At 47.6% G+C, this 19,085-nt stretch overlaps 1 protein-coding gene across 2 annotated transcripts in view; it reads right to left on the bottom strand.

Moving 5' to 3' along the window:
- Window positions 1-19,085, bottom strand: part of CCDC186 (coiled-coil domain containing 186) — a 114,198-nt gene extending 95,113 nt beyond the window's left edge. The window contains exons 1-2 of one of the 2 annotated variants that reach the window (XM_040361568.1): window positions 18,898-19,085; window positions 9,281-9,910 (exon numbers count right to left, since the gene is read on the bottom strand). In XM_040361568.1, coding sequence (XP_040217502.1) covers window positions 9,281-9,891 — 611 coding nt within the window. In that variant the 5' untranslated portion in view covers window positions 9,892-9,910; window positions 18,898-19,085. The remainder of the gene's footprint in view (window positions 1-9,280; window positions 9,911-18,897) is intronic. The other variant, XM_040361569.1, reaches the window with a different exon arrangement.

Here is a 19,085-nt window from a genome sequence, read left to right as displayed (position 1 = left end):
AACGAGAAACGAGAAAGAAAGAGAAACGAGAAACGAGAAAGAAAGAGAAACGAGAAAGAAAGAGAAACGAGAAAGAAAGAGAAACGAGAAAGAAAGAGAAACGAGAAAGAAAGAGAAACGAGAAAGAAAGAGAAACGAGAAAGAAAGAGAAAGAGAAACGAGAAAGAAAGAGAAAGAGAAACGAGAAAGAAAGAGAAAGAGAAACGAGAAAGAAAGAGAAAGAGAAACGAGAAAGAAAGAGAAAGAGAAAGAGAAACGAGAAAGAAAGAGAAAGAGAAACGAGAAACGAGAAAGAAAGAGAAAGAGAAACGAGAAACGAGAAAGAAAGAGAAACGAGAAACGAGAAAGAAAGAGAAACGAGAAAGAAAGAGAAACGAGAAAGAAAGAGAAACGAGAAAGAAAGAGAAAGAGAAACGAGAAAGAAAGAGAAACGAGAAAGAAAGAGAAACGAGAAAGAAAGAGAAACGAGAAAGAAAGAGAAACGAGAAAGAAAGAGAAACGAGAAAGAAAGAGAAACGAGAAAGAAAGAGAAACGAGAAAGAAAGAGAAACGAGAAAGAAAGAGAAAGAGAAACGAGAAAGAAAGAGAAAGAGAAAAGAGAAAGAGAAACGAGAAAGAAAGAGAAAAGAGAAAAAAGAAAGAGAAAGAAAGAGAAAAGAGAAAAAAGAAAGAGAAAGAGAGAGAAAGAGAAAAGAGAAAGAGAAACGAGAAAGAAAGAGAAAGAGAAACGAGAAAGAAAGAGAAAGAGAAACGAGAAAGAAAGAGAAAGAGAAACGAGAAAGAAAGAGAAAGAGAAACGAGAAAGAAAGAGAAAGAGAAACGAGAAAGAAAGAGAAAGAGAAACGAGAAAGAAAGAGAAAGAGAAACGAGAAAGAAAGAGAAAGAGAAACGAGAAAGAAAGAGAAACGAGAAAGAAAGAGAAAGAGAAACGAGAAAGAAAGAGAAAGAGAAACGAGAAAGAAAGAGAAAGAGAAACGAGAAAGAAAGAGGAGAAAGAAAGAGAAAGAGAAACGAGAAAGAAAGAGAAAGAGAAAAGAGAAAGAAAGAGAAAGAGAAAAGAGAAAGAAAGAGAAAAGAGAAAGAAAGAGGAGAAAGAAAGAGAAAGAGAAAGAAAGAGGAGAAAGAAAGAGAAAGAGAAACGAGAAAGAAAGAGAAAGAGAAACGAGAAAGAGAAAGAGAAAGAGAAAGAGAAAGAGAAAGAGAAAGAGAAACGAGAAACGAGAAACGAGAAAGAAAATCCTCTTGAGGCAATTCTTATTTCAGGTGTTGTCATTGCAGCAAGCCTGCTGTGGTGTGGAAACGGCTTCATAATAAGATGATTTCAATAGCAGGTACCCGACCCCATCTATTCCTGCACAATCCATTCCAGAGAAGAACCGCAACAGTCACTTCTGAGGAACACAAGAAATTCAACTTCTCTATGAAGTAATAATGCCCTTCCAGTGAAGACCTTATCAGCCACCGTTACATCAGTCAAAAAATAAAAAAATAAACGGTCTTGCACACTTGTAGCGGCATTGTTTATTCTGATTTTACTGCACACTGTGAGCTTCTCACAATATGCATTAGAAGCTGCAGCAGGTCAGATAGAGTCCACCTCATTTCCTGGCTGGATGATGCCCAGCATCATTTAGCCCTTTTTACTCTCTGTCTTGACTGTCCCTGTATCACTCATTGGATTTCAGTTCTTTCAATTGGTATCCCACATAGGCGTTATTTAGGGTGGTCTGCATGCAAATACAGCCTGCCTAGGGGTGCCCACCCCTCCAGACTGGCATCCACCCATCTCATTTGCCCACAGATTCCACACTGCGACTCATCTCAGGCCAGTCACCCAGCTCCGAGAGGTCCCAGAATTAGGAAAAGGTGGAACATTGAAGCTTTTTATCATTCCTAATTTTTTATTTTTCTTCAACACTTTGAAATGAACATCCCTGTGACACCAATAGAAATGGGGAATCGGTTGTCACCTTTATTACTACAATACGCAGCTGCAACATTGAGGTAGGAGGATGAAGCCACAGAATGTGGCAGAGACAATACAGATATCTGACACTCCTGAAAGTGAACGCCCCCTCCTCCCGACTGACACTGGCATACACGAAAATTTGCTTAAAGCGGAGGTTCACCCAAAATGGAACCACCGCTTTTTTCGGAACCCTCCCCCCACTCCGGTGTCACATTTGGCACCTTTCAGGGGGGGGGGTGCAGATACCTGTATAAAACTTCCGGGTATAGACTCCTGCAGGAGTCCCACCCCTTTGCGTCACCACCTGATCAACCCCCCACCCCCCCCGCTGTGTTCTGGGAGACACCAGCTCCCAGAACACAGCGGGGACCAGTGAGGACGGCGCAGTGCGGTAGGGAACCGGGCAGTGAGGCCGCAGCGCTTCACTTTCTGATTCCCTCACCGAGGATGGCGGTGGGGAAGTCGAGAGCCGACGTCGCAGGTGACCTGGACAGGTACGTGTGCATTTTTTTTTTTTTAATTCAGCAGCTGTAGTATTTGTAGCTGCTGGCTTTTAAAAAAAAAAAAAAAATTGCGGTGAACGTCCACTTTAAAGAGGAGTTCCTCTTGAATCCTCAATGAACCCAAGCGCTGCAAGCTGAGATAACATGCACTGCATTGATGATGCATTCACACAATTTCATAGTAACCATGAGATAAAACAAAGTTCAGGAATATTCCTTTATCCCATTGTTTTGCAAATCTATGTACACTACAAACTGTACGATTGTTTGAAGAGAAACGCATATGTACAAGGTTCCAAGTGTGAGGAAGGAAGGGCAAGCCGTAAACATTTGTGAAACCTTCCAAGCAGCTAATAAACTTGTGATCTTTCTGCACATATCTTGAAGTGCTTTACTCCTCCCCTTGAGGGGAAAAATGACTGCAGGCCGTAAAAGAGACCCAGTTTGGGAATATTTTGAAGTTTCTCTACCTATGGGTAAGGGCTCTTTCACACGGAGCGGACCGTTTCTGGGTCCGCTCCGTGGGCTGTATTACAAGTCCATTAACGGACTTGTAATAACGGACAGGCAGAGCGGACGTCTGAAAGGGGCCTAAAGCAGGTAATATAAAAGTTATTGTTTTCATAAAATTTATTTTGGTAATTCTCCAACTATGTGTGATTAACCTATTAATCTAAAATCGGTTCCGATATCGCCGTTTTACTAATCTGACAGCATATTATTCTTCAATGTGTTTGCAAATATTAAAGATTCTAACTACCAGTGAGAATTAGTCCTTACATTTAAAGAGCACCTGTCATTTCAGATCCATCATGGCAGTGCCCGTTGGTGGGCATCCACTCACCTGCTGCCGCCACGTCCCTCACCTTGCTGTGTCACTGCCGTCCCATTAAAGTGAATGGGACCGTCGGGGAGTCAACAGCGGGTCAAAGGAGGAGCCTCTGCAGGACAGAGATGACAGATGCTCTTTAAAAAATGAAGATTTCAATCAAATCCACCGGGTTCACACTGATGAGGTTTGGAGAACTGCACGCAATTCAGATAGGAATCGCACCTTATTCCTGATCGAATCACAAGCAATTCTTTGCAGTGCGATTTGAGGCTATACATTTTGAATGGCTCAAGTCACACCACACCCACATGAGAAAAATACATGCACTTTTTGCGTTTTTCGAATCGTTATTGGGGGTGTCGCTAACTTAACATTGACACCCGCAGCTGTTCCCATGAAGGGCGTGCAATTGAATGAATGACATGCATAGCGCTACACATGCAAACTGAATCGCCTCTAGGCGCTTTTTGCAGCCAGTGTATTCCTCGCTGGTGCGGTCATTTACCCCGTAGGATCTTGACACGCTGGGGACACACAGTCGTACACACATACATACTAGGGCCAATTTGGCCAGGATACAAATAACCTACTAGCATGTCTTTGGAGTGTGGGAGGAAACCGGAGTACCCGGAGGAAACCCACACAGGCACAGGGAGAACATGCAAACTCCAAGCAAGTGGTGTCGTGGTCGGGATTCGAACCAGCGACCCTTTTGCTGCTAGGTGAAAGTGCCAACCACTACACCACTGTGCTGCAATTGTGATGCAGCGTGGAAAGCGCACATGAATTGCTGCGAATCCTGCACTGCATCAGTCTGAACTGGGACTTAAAGTGGAGGTTCCCCTAAAAATAAACTTTTAAGATTAGATTCATGCTCATTTTGTCTAGGGGAATCGGCTAGTTTTTTTTAAAAACGAAGCAGTACTTACCGTTGTAGAGAGCGATCTTCTCCGCCGCTTCCGGGTATGGGCTGCGGGACTGGGCGTTCCTTCTTGATTGACAGTCTTCCAACAGGCTTCCGACGGTCGCATCTATCGCGTCACGATTTTCCGAAAATAGCCGACCGTCGGTGCGCAGGCGCCGTATAGAGCCGCACCGACGTTCGGCTTCTTTCGGCTACTCGTGACGCGCTGTATGCGACCGTCGGAAGCCTGTCAATCAAATAGGAACGCCCAGTCCCGAAGACCCATACCCGGAAGCGGCGGAGAAGATCGCTCTCTAAAACGGTAAGTACTACTTCGATTTTAAAAAAAAAACTAGCCGATTCCCCTTGACAAAATGAGCCACAATCTAATCTTAAAAGTTTATTTTTAGGGGAACCTCCACATTAAGCTAAAAAAGGAGAGACTGTCTAAAGCGTGGTGACCCGGGATTGCCCTTGTCTGCTGCGGGGGTCCGGCAAGCCTCAGGGAACACAACAGTCAAACAACAAACCCCCCCCCCCCCCCCCTGCTTTTCTCTACTGCTCATAACAGATTTTTCTTCAGAGTCGTTCTCTGTGGTTTGCTCTACTCTGCGAATTTCTACTGCACTTTCAGTTTGACTTTATGTCCGGAACATTGTTGATGTGCTCATCAATTTCATATCTAAATAATAATTTTATGCAATCGGAGATGAACAAATGAAAAGGAAATTTAGGACGACTGTACACGCCGCATAGGATTACAGTTCTCAGCACCGCTTGTGTTTTTTTCCACTTCAGCAGAAAGAAGGCCTACGAAGAACAGGACCTGCAACTTATGCTGCTGAAGTAGTACACAGCCCATGAGGGGGGAGGGGGGGGGCAGATCTTAAAGTGATGCTGAAAGATAATGTTTTCTGGATATTTAAAAAAAAAAAAGGGGGAGGGCTATATTTACCCACTTTGTGCAACCATATTGCACAGAGATGTCCCTTACCCCTTCTTTTGGCAGTCCTTTGCTGGTGCCGTCTGCCCCTCTCTCCTCCTAAGCAAGCTGGGTGCTATGGAGGCATCCTTAACCACTTCTCTACTTTGGGTGTTTTTCAGATTTGGTGTTTACAAGACTAAAACTGTTTTTTTTGCTAGAAAATTACTTAAAGCCCACAAACATTATATATTTATTTTTTTCTAACACCCTAGAGAATAAAATGGCGATCATTGCAATACTTTTTGTCACACCATATTTGCGCAGCAGTCCTACAAGCGCACTTTTTTTGGAAAAAAACACTTTTTTGAATTAAAAAAATAAGACAGCAATAAATTTGGCCCAATTTTTTTATATATTGTGAAAGATAATGTTACGGCGAGTAAAAAATGGTACCCAACATGTCACGCTTACAAATTGCGCCCGCTCGTGGCATGGCGTCAAACTTTTACCCTTAAAAATCTCGATAGGCGACGTTTAAAAAATTCTATAGGTTGTATTTTTTGAGTGACAGAGGAGGTCTACGGCTAGAAGTATTGCTCTCGCTCTAACGATCGCGGCGATACCTCACTTGTGTCGTTTGAACACCGTTTTCATATGCGGGCGCTACTCGCGTATGCGTTCGCTTCTGCGCACGAGCTCATCGGGACGGGGCGCTTTAAAAAAAAAAATCTTTTTTTTTCTTATTTATTTTTATTTATTTTATTATTTTTTACACTGGATAAAAAAAATAATAAAAAATGATCACTTTTATTCCTATTACAAGGAATGTAAACATCCCTTGTAATAGAAAAAAGCATGACAGGTCCTCTTAAATATGAGATCTGGGGTCAAAAAGACCTCACACCTCATATTTAGACTAAAAAAAAAAAAAAAAAAAAAATTTGAAACTGTCATTTTTTCAAATGACAAAAAAAAAATTTTCTTTAAGAGGCTGGGCGGGACTGACGTTTTGACGTCACTTCCGCCCAGCCGAGCTATGGGGACGGGCGAAGGAGATTTTTCCTTCAGTCTCGTCCCCAGTCAGCAGCCGAACGGTCCCGATCGCCTCCGCCGCTACCGACGGCTCCGGTAAGCGGCGGAGGGCGCGGGAGAGCGGCGGGAGGAGGGGGGCCTCTCCCGCCACCGATAACAGGGATCACGCGGCGAATCCGCCGCGAAGACCGCCGTTATCGTTAACAGAACCGCTGACACTAAAGATGGATACCTCGGTTGTGGCAGCAGCTGCTGCCGTTACCGAGATATCAATCTTTAAAGTTAGGCCGTATAAAGACGTACGGCGGTTTGGAAGTGGTTAAGTGCTCCCAGACCAGGCTGTGTACGTCCATAGACACACAGTGCCACGCTCCCCCCTCCCTCCTCACAGGAGTTTGATTGACAGCTGCCCTCAGCGCCTCCTGTGAGAACAGGAACGGTTCTGCAGCTCAGACAACACTGGATCAGTGACAGGGGCGGGGGTAAAGCCTCATACACACGATCGGATTTCCATTGGACAAAGCATAGAACTTTTGTACGAAGGGCGTTGGCCGTTAACTTGTTCTGCATACAGACGGCAAAACGTTGTCAGCCAACAAATACAAAATGACGTGTTTTTTCAGCTCTGTAGCGCCACCCTTTGAGCAACTTCTGCTAATGTTGTGCTACGGTTAGCATTGCTTCTGAGCATGCGTGTTTGTACTTTGGATTTTTTTTCAGACGGATTTCTGTACAAACAAATCGGATAATCCGACATCACACATTTGTTGTCGGAAAATTTTAAAGCATGCTATCCAACATTTGTTGGAAAATCCGACAACAATTGTCCGACGAAGCGTACAAACGGCGGGATTTTCCGACAAAACCCTGCCATCACACAATCCTTGTCAGGAAAATTTGATCGTGTGTAAAAGGGGTGTTTCGGGCAAAAAAAAAATAATTAAAAGCCAGCAGCTACATATACTGCAGCTGTTGGCTTTTAATAAATGGAGACTTACCTGCCCTGGTGTCCCTCGATGTCGAGTGATGATGCCGCCGCCATTGCGGGTAAGGGAACCCGACAGTGTAGCCTTTCGGCTTCACTCCGGGAACCCTACTGCGCATACGCGAGGCCCGCTCCTCTCTCCCAATAGCCCGGTGATCTGCCGATATGGTTCCGGCTAACGAGAAAGTTCCTTTAAGGACTGCGCAGGTTTTCTTGTGAAAAAGGAAGGACTGCGCAGGCGCAATCCTTGCCGACGGAAATCTCCGAACCTCGGCCGGCATCCTGGGCGACGTGGAATTTGAGGAAAGTGGCCAGTCAGCCTCATGTCCTCGCTCGCTCGGCCTCCTGGCTCTTTCTTTTTTTAACATCCTCCAATCCACGGGGATGTTAAAAAATGAGCCTGGATGCCGGCCGAGGTTCGGAGATTTCCGTCGGCAAGGATTGTGCCTGCGCAGTCCTTAAAGGAACTTTCTCGTTAGGGGAACCCAACGACAAGTCACCGGCGGCCAGGGGAGGAGGAGGGAGCCCCCGCGGTGACATCACAGCCGCATCACGGCTGGACTCCCGGAAGTGGGAAGTTTCCCCCCCAAAAGGTGCCAATTGGCACCGGAGGGGGGGTTGGAATCTGATGAGCGGAATGCAGAGAGAGAACTAAGATAAAACAATGTTTTGGCCACTTTAACCATTTTGTTTTTGGTGCTGAAGGACCTTGTTCTCACCATTGCCTTCCACTAGCCTTGAATTGTGATGTTGAGTAGGGGCTGTACAGTCACCCTATAATGCTACCTCAACCCAAATATGACAGTATTTTTTTCAGCTTTGGTTTAAGTGGAGAAGGATTAAAATCGCTTTCAATATATTGCGGTCCTCATTAGGGAGATATTACCCAATTTCCAGTTCAGTCATCAGGACAGGAAGTTAAAAAGGAAAAGCATGGGATTAAAAACAAACACACAAAAAACCACACACCTCCAGGCGGGAGTATCGGTGCGATATGTGTTGTCCCACATCGGCACCAAGAACTGAGCAATCTCATTACAGCCAATCGCTCAGTTCCTGGAGAGCGGTCAGTCACCTTCTCTCTGCTCCTCCAGTGGTCACTGAAGCACCATGCCGGAGAGGGGGCGAGAGCCGCTGGCTCTGGCTCTCAGTCGCCTGAGGTAGCTGCTGATCAGGCATTGGGGTGGATCCCAACAAGATTGTTGGGATGCTTCCAGAGCCTCTGTGACGTTAGACAGCGCTCTTTAGCTCAACCGACTCGGTCACAGCAGAGCAAAAAAGTAACGGCACTCCTGTGACCCAGAAAAGATGCATGGCCAACCAAGCTTTGCCCATACTTCTCTTTTAAGGCCGGGTTCACACTGATGCAAACTGGATGCGTTATTCCCATATCCAATTCGCATGACAGGAGAGCGTGACCAGCTCTCAATGGAGCCGGTTCACGTCTGACGCTGCCGCGGTCCGAATTGCAGAAGGGTCTAGTGCGTCTTCAGGTCTGCTTTAGGTTCAAATTCAGGTAAAAATTCGGACCTGAAACAGTGAACAGAGACACATCGGACCCCCCCCAATATGAGCCGCAGCTAGCGTGAACCCAGCCTAAAGGAATCTTTTTAACAGGCATACAGAGAGCAATGAAAGCACCTGATTTTATTAAAATAGACAAGGATTAAAACCTTTAGCAGTTACAAGTTGCTAGCTATGTCCTCTGGCATAATTCATCCTCAATTCTCATCCCAGTGAACTCGTAAATCTTGAAAAGCAGCACTAAAAAGCTAACAGAGGTTCTAACACTTCATTTCATTGGGGGGGGGGAAAACAAAAACACAGGTTTTTGGGTATTAGGCTTTTATCCGGCGGCCAAGTTCACATTAAAGCAACAACCACCTAAACAGTGCTAGGACAAGGTCCTTTAGCACCCAAGGTGAAAAGACCAATATGTGCCCCTCCACCCCCATGAGCTGTCAACTACTACTTTAGCAGCATATGTTCCAGGCCCTGATTATTTAATGCTTCACACCCACCAAAATACCCAAGGTGGCCACCTCCTCAGCCTATCCCTTGGACCCGCCATGCCCATTAAACACAGCAAAGCGAGCGATAAGCATTAGCACACAGACATTTGATATTTACCTTCTGATTGTGTTCTCCTGCTGAAGATACTTTTCCTGGACACAATGCTCCAGCACAGAAAGCGCCAGCCCACCTTTCGTCAGTCCATTTTGCTGCTTGAGCTCCATTTCCGTGGACTGGAGCTCAGATTCAATCTCATCTAGTAAAGTCTCCTGAGACAACGGAAGGTGGATTTTAGAGAGGAGTTCTTTGGTGCTGATTGTATTAAATGGACTCTCTGTGTCTGGGCTCTCTGTAAAATCGTCCTTCACATCTGGAGTGTCCTTGTCCCGAGAAGTTTCGGGGACGCCGTTTTCCGTTTCCTCATTTGGTGAGGAGGTTTCAGGCACGGCTGCTACTTGTGCAGAATCTGGGCAGTCGGAGTCACAGGGCTCAGTTCCAGCCTCTGGCTCCTGCTGGACCGGCTGCTGAAGTTCACATATTTCAACGGCGTCTTCTGATGACGAGTTCCCGCAATCGCCGACCGATTCCTCCTGAGGTTTGCCGCCATCTTCTTCTGCAATAGGCTGCTGGTCCTTTATCGTTCCCAAATCACCGTTACAGCTCGGGGCAACAGACTGGTCATCCAGGGGTGTCGGACTGTCCTCACAAAGACCACCAGGTTCCTCCATAGCTTCAGAAGATGTAGATCTACAACAAAACCATCAACCATTATTACAAGATAAACACAGACTTTATTTATATACATAGGGCAGATTATATATATATATATATATATATATATATATATATATATATATATATATATATATATGTGGCCCCAACGAATCCCTGAGTGCCGCTTAGGGCTAAAGATGAGCTCAGGCGTGTTATTTGGAGATACCGTATTTATCAGCGTATAACACACACCTTCACTTAAGAGGGAAGTTTCCAAAAAAAAAAACATTTTAAATAAAGAACTGTGAAGCAAAATAAGGGTCAGTGCCCATGAATGCAGCCTCACCATTGCCATGAATGCAGCCTCACCATTGCCATGAATGCAGCCTCACCATTGCCATGAATGCAGCCTCACCATTGCCATGAATGCAGCCTGATCAATGCCCATCTACAGCCTCAGAGGAGACAGGGAGGGGACGGGACGAGCGCCAACAGATTACATACAGGATAATCTCTTGTTTACGCTGTGGCCTCTTTAATACAAAGTCCTGCCTCCTATGATAGACAGAACAGTTGTCCAATGGCAGCCCAGGAGACGGGACTTACTATTACAGAGGCCGCAGTGTAAACAGGATATTCTCCTGTATGTAATCTGATGGCGCTGGTCCCGCCCCCTCCCTGTCTCCTCCGAGGCAGCGCCGATAAATACATGGCCCTGGGGGCCACAAAAGATATACATGTTCAAATTACCAGGGGGGCCACATTAAACCGGAATGAGGGCCGCAATTGGCCCACGGGCCGGACTTTGGACATGCCTGACATAGGGGGTTATTTACTAAAGGAAAATTCACTTTGCACTACAAGTGCAAAGTGCACTCAAAATTTCACTTGGAAGTGCAGTCGCTGTAGATCCGAGGGGGACATGCAAGGAAAATAATAAAAAACAGCATTTTAGCTTGCACATGATTGGATGATAAAATCAGCAGAGCTTCCCCTTATTTCAGATCTACCCCTCAGATTTAAAGCGAATGCACTTCCAAGCGCACTTTGCACTTGAAGTTTGCACTTGTACTGCAAAGTGGATTTGGCTTTCGTAAATAACCCCCATAGTGATGTTCACAATGACCGATCAAAATTGTATACTTTTCATAAAGCAATTTATTTGTAATCTGCAAACTCAGTGGCCCCTGTGCACTAAAAGCTTCGTAATGATGTCCATGACAGTTATCGGTAAAAAAAAACACACACACCCTAAAATTAATAGGCACTATGAAAAACTTGCCCCCCCAACACGGTCCAGACGGAAGCATTCACTAAGGAAGAATATGCTGTGGACAAGACAGGAGAATCAATTGGTGCCGATTATATTAAAGGGGCCCTCTGTGTCCAGGTTTTTTTTTTTTTTTTTTTTTAAAGAAAAATGTGGCCCATTAGGGAGATTTCCCTTCACTTACTCCCCCATAGCTAGAACAAGTGGAACTATAGGAAAAACTCCCCCCCTTTTGAATAGAGTAAGGAAGGATTATAATCAGTTTTTTTTTTCCCATCATAGGGGAGATTTCTCTTCACTTCCTGTCCTATAGAGGAGGAATGCAAGCGGAGAGAGAGCCACTGCTCCTATGCACATTGCTGGATCGAGATCAGGAAAGTATGGGGAGGAGCTGCACTCAGAAGATTATTTTACCTTAAAGCGAAGGTCCACCCATTGGTTTTTTTTTTTAAACCAGCAGCTACAAATACGGCAGCTGCTGACTTTAAAAAAAATGGACACTTACCTGTCCAGCTTGCCCGTGATGTCAGCAGCCGAGGCTGAGCATTCCCTCGGTCCTCGGCTGCTTCCGCCGCCATCTTCGGCGAGGGAAATCAGGAAGTGAAGCCTTGCGGTTTCACTGCCTGATTCCCTACTGCGCATGCGTGAGGACCGCGGCACGCCGTCACTGGTCCCCGCTCTCTCCTGGGAACAGTGTTTCCCAGAAGACAGCGAGGGTGTGACATCACGAGGCTGGACTCCCCGCGGGAGTCAGAATTCGGAAGTGGTGCAAATACCTGTCTCAGACAGGTATCTACATCCCCCTCCCCCCTGAAAGGTGCCAAATGTGACACTGGAGGGGGGGATCCAAAAAGCGGAGGTTCACTTTTTGTGTGAACCTCCGCTTTAATGCAAAGAACGTAATAAAGTAAAACGCCTTCACAACCATGTTAACCACTTGACCACCGCCCCATGTCAAAAAGACGTCCTGTTTTTAAAGTTGAATATCTCGGTAACGGCAGCAGCTGCTGCCACAACCGAGATATTCATCTTTTCAGGGGGCGGTGGTGTACGCGATAACGGCGGTCTCCGCGGCGGATTCGCCGCGAGATCGCCGTTATCGGTGGCAGGAGAGGGGCCCCCCCCCTCCCGCCGCTCTCCCGCGCCCTCCGCCGCTTACCGGAGCCGTCGGTAGCGGCGGAGGGGATCGGATGTGTCCGGCAGCTGAGCGGGGACGGGACTGAAGGAGAAATCTCCTTCACCCGTCCTCATTGCTCTGCTGGGCGGAAGTGACGTCAAAACGTCAGTCCCGCCCAGCCTCTTAAAGAAACATTTTTTTTTTTTTTGTCATTTGAAAAAATGACATTTTTATTTTATTTTTATTTTTTTTGCATTTTAGTCTAAATATGAGATCTGAGGTCTTTTTGACCCCAGATCTCATATTTAAGAGGACCTGTCATGCTTTTTTCTATTACAAGGGATGTTTACATTCCTTGTAATAGGAATAAAAGTGATCAATTTTTTTTTTTTTTATTTCAGTGTAAAAAAATTATAAAACTAAATAAAAATAAATAAGAAAACAAAAAAAAAATGTTTTAAAGCGCCCCATCCCGACGAGCTCGCGCGCAGAAGCATACGCGAGTAGTGCCCGCATATGAAAACGGTATTCAAACCACACAAGTGAGGTATCGCCGCGATCGTTAGAGCGAGAGCAATAATTCTAGCCCTAGACCTACTCTGCAACTCAAAAAATGCAACCTGTAGAATTTTTTAAACGTCGCCTATCGAGATTTTTAAGGGTAAAAGTTTGACGCCATGCCACGAGCGGGCGCAATTTTTAAACGTGACATGTTGGGTATCATTTTACTCGGCGTAACATTATCTTTCGCAATATATAAAAAATTGGGCAAAATGTATTGTTGTCTTATTTTTTAATTCAAAAGTGATTTTTATCCAAAAAAAGTGCGCTTGTAAGACCGCTGCGCAAATACGGTGTGACAAAAAGTATTGCAATGACTGCCATTTTATTCCCTAGGATGTCTGCTAAAAAAAATATATAATGTTTGGGGGGTTCTGATTAATTTTCTAGCAAAAAAATTGTGATTTTCACATGAAGGAGAGAAGTGCCAGAATAGGCCCGGTGGTCAAGTGGTTAATTAAAGGCTGTAGGGGGTTGTTAAAGAAAAACATTTTTTCCCTAAATAGCTTCCTTTACCTTAGTGCAGTCCTCTTTCACTTACCTCATCCTTCCATTTTGCTTTAAAATGTCCTTATTTCTTCTGAGAAATCCTCACTTCCTGTTCTTCTGTCTGTAACTCCACACAGTAATGCAAGGCTTTCTTCCTGGTGTGGAGAAAGCCTCTTGAGAGGGGGGAGGGGGGGAGCAGGAGGGTCAGGACACTCTCTACTTTGCAGATAGAGAAAGAAGCTGTGTGTTAGTGGGTGTCCTGACACTTCTGCTCGCCCCCTCAAGAGGCTATCTCCACACCAAAAAGAAAGCCTTGCATTACTGTGTGGAGTTACAGACAGAAGAACAGGAAGTGAGGATTTCTCAGAAGAAATAAGGACATTTAAAGCAAAATGGAAGGATGAGGTAAGTGAAGAAGGACTGCACTAAGGTAAAGAAAGCCATTTAGGGAAAAATGTTTTTTCCTTTACAACCCCCTACAGCCTTTAATTAAAATGGTTGTAAAGGCAGAAGGCGTTTTACCTTATTACATTCTTTGCATTAAAGCGGAGGTTCACACAAAAAGTGAACCTCCGCTTTTTGGATCCTTTTTTTACAACCCCAAAAAGAATTGAAAATAATGTTTGAAAGGCCATAACCACATTAATGGAGAATTTAGTGAGCAGGTTTATATGAATTTTTGGAGTTCCAATTTAGGACAAAAACCTTCAAAGAAAATCGCAATCAATCAGCGTTGTGTATACCAAATCTGTATAGGAAACAGATTAATACTGAGTAACGCTGACATTTCTATGACAGCATTTTCTATCTAGGTGATAAAACCTGATGTACAAGCGCCCGTCCTCTGCAGTGATTGGCGCCCCATATCTCTGACACCCGCTGTAGGAATGCAGCAATGAGAATTCCATGTGGCCTTGCCACAGTTGCTGCAGTAATTATCTATACAGAACAGAATATGCTGCTGTCGCTTTGTTTGTATGTTGTGGACAATTACCCGAGCATGCTCGGAGACCAAGGAGGACGAGCCACCAAACTCTTATTATCCTTTGTACAAAGAAGCTCCTGTGCCGGAGGAAACAAGCACAGCTTGTCAGGATCAGGGAAAAGCCGCCGACATGTTTTAGCAATAACAAGAGTTAAAGAGAACCGGTCACAAGACAATGCTGTGCCATGACCTGATCATACACCTAATATATGGCCGAGTTCAGGTGTTTCCAGTGACTATTCCCATTTATACCACATCATACAAATCTACACAAGTGTGCTCTTCCAGCCTTGTGGTGACAGATTAGGAAAGGTCCTTTCTGCTCCGGAATGACACAACCCGTCCATAAAGACATGGGGTATGATTTACTAAATCTGTAGCGTGCAAAATCTGGTGCCGCTGTACATAGTAGCCAATCGGCTTCCAACTTCATCTTGTTCAGATAACTCCTTGACGCCGACGTAGCAACTTCTGCTTCAATGGGTTGTACCGGGTGATGCCAACGGTAATAACAACCAGCTAATCAGCCTTCCGCGGCCCGTCCGGGCTTTTCCATCCCACCGGGAGGCCCCGAGCGACCAGCCGGCATGTCCACCAGCTGTCTGGAGACCAGGATCGTCTTTGATCGGGTCTTGGATCTGGTAACCCAGAAGGGATGTCATGACATCCCTTCTGGTTAACTGAAACCTTAACCCAGGGGTCTCAAACTGGCGGCCCTCCAGCTGTTGCAAAACTACAAGTCCCATGAGGCATTGCAAAGCTGACAGTTACAAGCATGACTTCCTCAGGCAGAGGCATGATTGGACTTGTAGTTTTGTAACAGCTGGAGTGCCGCCAGTTTGAGACCCCTACCTTAAAGCGGAGCTCCGCTGTAAAAAAAATATATATATATTAAAAGCCAGCCGCTACAAAAACTGCAGCTGCTGACTTACCCGTCCTGGAGTCCAGCTACGTCTGCAGCAGAAGACGAGTAATCGCTCATCTATCTGCTGCCCCCATCGCCGCCATCCTCGGTGAGGGAATCAGGAAGTGAAGCGTTCCGGCTTCACTGCCCGATTCCCTACGGCGCATAAGCGAGTTGCACAGCGTCGTCCTCACTGGTCCCCGTTGTGTTCTGGGAGCCGAGTGTTTCCCAGAACACAACGGGCGGGGACGCACTACCCGCAGAGAGGACTCTCCTCCTCCACCAACATCAGAGTCCTCAGTGCCCCCCCCCCTCTTCCACCAACATCAGAGTCCTCAGTGCCCCCCCCTCTAACCACCAACATCAGAGTCCTCAGTCCCCATCCTCCACCAACATCAGAGTCCTCAGTGCCCCGCACCCATCCTCCACCAACATCAGAGTCCTCAGTGCCCCCCCCATCCTCCACCAACATCAGAGTCCTCAGTCCCCATCCTCCACCAACATCAGAGTCCTCAGTGCCCCGCCCCATCCACCACCAACATCAGAGTCCGACTCCTCAGTGCCCCCCCCATCCTCCACCAACATCAGAGTCCTCAGTCCCCATCCTCCACCAACATCAGAGTCCTCAGTGCCCCCCCCATCAACATCAGAGTCCTCAGTGCCCCCCCCCCATTCTCCACCAACATCAGAGTCCTCAGTGCCCCCCCCCCCCATTCTCCACCAACATCAGAGTCCTCAGTGCCCCTCCCATTCTCCACCAACATCAGAGTCCTCAGTGCCCCCCCTCTTCCACCAACATCAGAGTCCTCAGTGCCCCCCCTCTTCCACCAACATCAGAGTCCTCAGTGCCCCCCCCCTCTTCCACATCAGAGTCCTCAGTGCCCCCCCCCCTCTTCCACCAACATCAGAGTCCTCAGTGCCCCCCCCCCTCTTCCACCAACATCAGAGTCCTCAGTGCCCCCCCTCTTCCACCAACATCAGAGTCCTCAGTGCCCCCCCCCCTCTTCCACCAACATCAGAGTCCTCAGTGCCCCCCTCTTCCACCAACATCAGAGTCCTCGTTGCCCCCCCTCTTCCACCAACATCAGAGTCCTCAGTGCCCCCCCCCTCTTCCAACCAACATCAGAGTCCTCAGTGCCCCCCTCTTCCACCAACATCAGAGTCCTCAGTGCCCCCCCCTCTTCCACCAACATCAGAGTCCTCAGTGCCCCCCCCATCCTCCACCAACATCAGAGTCCTCAGTGCCCCCTCCTCCACCAACATCAGAGTCCTCAGTGCCCCCTCCTCCACCAACATCAGAGTCCTCAGTGTCCCCCCCCCCAAACCGCCTTTCACATCAGAGTCCTCAGTCTCCCAACCCACTTTCTTCATTTCAGAGTGCTCAATCTCGTCCCCTCCCCCATCTCAATGCTGGGGATGCCCTGAATGCCACCTACCCTGGATCAGCATCATACGTCTCCATGGTGATAATGGCTGGCCAACCAGAACCATGGAAATGCCTGAGGCTGTGTGAGATTACCAGACAAAGCCTAAATGATGGGTGTCAGACAGAGCGCCCATCTCATTTCCTGGCTGGAGGACATCCAGCACTTTCCTCCCCTTTCATTACCTGGATTTCAGGGGGGTTTAGGGGTAACATGTGAGCATTATCTGGGGTGGTCTGCATGCTGATGAAATCTGCCTAGAAATACCAACTCCTCCAGACTGACCCCCCCCCCCCCCCCCAAAGCATTTTGCAAAACTCCTCCCAAGAGCCAGCCTATTGCTTGTATCAGGACTGGGGGCTCGAGTGGAGTACTGAGGGAGTGTGCTCTGATATTTCCAGGAAGCTGGGTACAGCGCCCTGCTGGCCCCTCCCACCAGCCACGATCTGCATTGTATAGACAAGAGCAGAGACCCAGTGATGACATCATTGGGTTATAAACCAAGGCAAGTAATGAAAGTGGAAAGCTTTATTAAAAAATAAAGTGTTAGCCTGTTGATAAGCGGGTCAATTATACTCCAGCTTTGTGTCTAAGGGAATAGCAGCCCACAATGTATTGCTATCACAAGGCGCTGTCCCTCCTCTACAATGACATCACAGCAATGTCATGTGCTACCAGTGATGTTCAGAGTTCTTCTTTAACCCAACAAAATCAATACCAGGAAGAATTGCAATGGAGCCGCTTCCAGAAGTGATGGAGAATATCGATGTCCTGGAGTCAATAATCTGTCAGTCAGTAACATCTGGGGGGGAGGGGGGGATGATGGACAGGTGGGGGGGGGAGGGGGAGGTCACGCAATGCTTTCCAATCTGCTACAGATATACCAAGACTGCTGGCATCCCGGGCAGATAGAATGACATGCCCGGGCTTCACCCCAGACAGCTCAAGGTGTGGCATGTGTCCACAGTCCCTATGTGGGACCAAAGAGAGGAGCGATCAATCATACAGACACTTCCCACATCTATAATCACCAGAGAGTTCCTCTTCCTCATCACCGCCTGGCACAGGGCGCCTCTTCCCCATCACCGCCTGGCACAAACGTGTACAAGAATCCACAGAGGATCCCACCGTCATTCTTCTGGATAGCACAGCCTCCCCTGACCAACCAACCCCATTCCTATACTCAGGACTTCCTGTCCCCCATCACTCAGTGCCAGTCAACCCCCCCCCTATATCACTCAGTGCCAGCCTCCCCCCCTCCATATCACTCAGTGCCAGTCAACCCCCCCCCATATCACTAAGTGCCAGCCTCCCCCCCCTCCATATCACTCAGTGCCAGGCTCTTACCCCCCCCCATATCACTCAGTGCCAGTCAACCCCCCCCCCCCCATATCACTAAGTGCCAGCCTCCCCCCCTCCATATCACTCAGTGCCAGGCTCTTACCCCCCCCCATATCACTCAGTGCCAATCAACCCCCCCCCCCTATATCACTCAGTGCCAGCCTCCCCCCCCCCTATATCACTCAGTGCCAATCAACCCCCCCATATCACTCAGTGCCAATCAACCCCCCCATATCACTCAGTGCCAATCAACCCCCCCATATCACTCAGTGCCAGTCAACCCCCCACCCCATGTCACTTAGTGCCAGCCTCCCCCCCTCCATATCACTCAGTGCCAGGCTCCCTCCCCCCCTCCATATCACTCAGTGACAGTCTCCCCCCCTCCATACCACTCAGTGACAGTCTCCCCCCCTCCATACCACTCAGTGACAGTCTCCCCCCCTCCATACCACTCAGTGTCAGTCTCCCCCCCTCCATATCACTCAGTGCCAGTCTCACCCCCCCTCCCTCCATATCACTCAGTGCCAGTCTCACCCCCCCTCCCTCCATATCACTCAGTGCCAGTCTCCCCCCTCCCTCCATACCACTCAGTGTCAGTCTCACTCCCCCCCCCCCTCCATATCACTCAGTGCCAGTCTCCCCCCTCCCTCCATACCACTCAGTGTCAGTCTCACTCCCCCCCCCCCTCCATATCACTCAGTGCCAGTCTCCCCCCCTCCCTCCATATCACCCAGTGACAGTCCCCTCCCCCAGTCCGGTCACTGCCCATACGTCCTGTGGTATACATTGAACACACATATATTTCTATACATCTCACTCTTATCTCCTCCGGTACTCAGCCCCGTTCCCCAGCCCGACCTGACAATGAGCTCCCAGTACACGGTGTATCCCGGTGTCTATGGTGTCCCCGCACACCGCTCCTCTCTCACCTGCCGGTATCCCCTCACTGCGGATCCATCCCCGACTCTGACACATCAACAAAGATGGCCGCCGTGCCGTCACCTTCTGCAGCGCTCTCCTCCAATCAGCACACAGAATCCCGCCGACGTCAGAGAGCACCTCCGACAGCACTGCAAGGTGACCGAAATGGGAGGAGCCGTACCGCTGTCAATGCTTC

Source organism: Rana temporaria, chromosome 8 (assembly GCF_905171775.1).
Source record: "Rana temporaria chromosome 8, aRanTem1.1, whole genome shotgun sequence".
Classification (NCBI taxonomy): domain Eukaryota; kingdom Metazoa; phylum Chordata; class Amphibia; order Anura; family Ranidae; genus Rana; species Rana temporaria.
The sequence above is the reverse complement of the archived record's forward strand: the minus strand, read 5'-3'. Positions and strand labels throughout refer to the sequence as shown.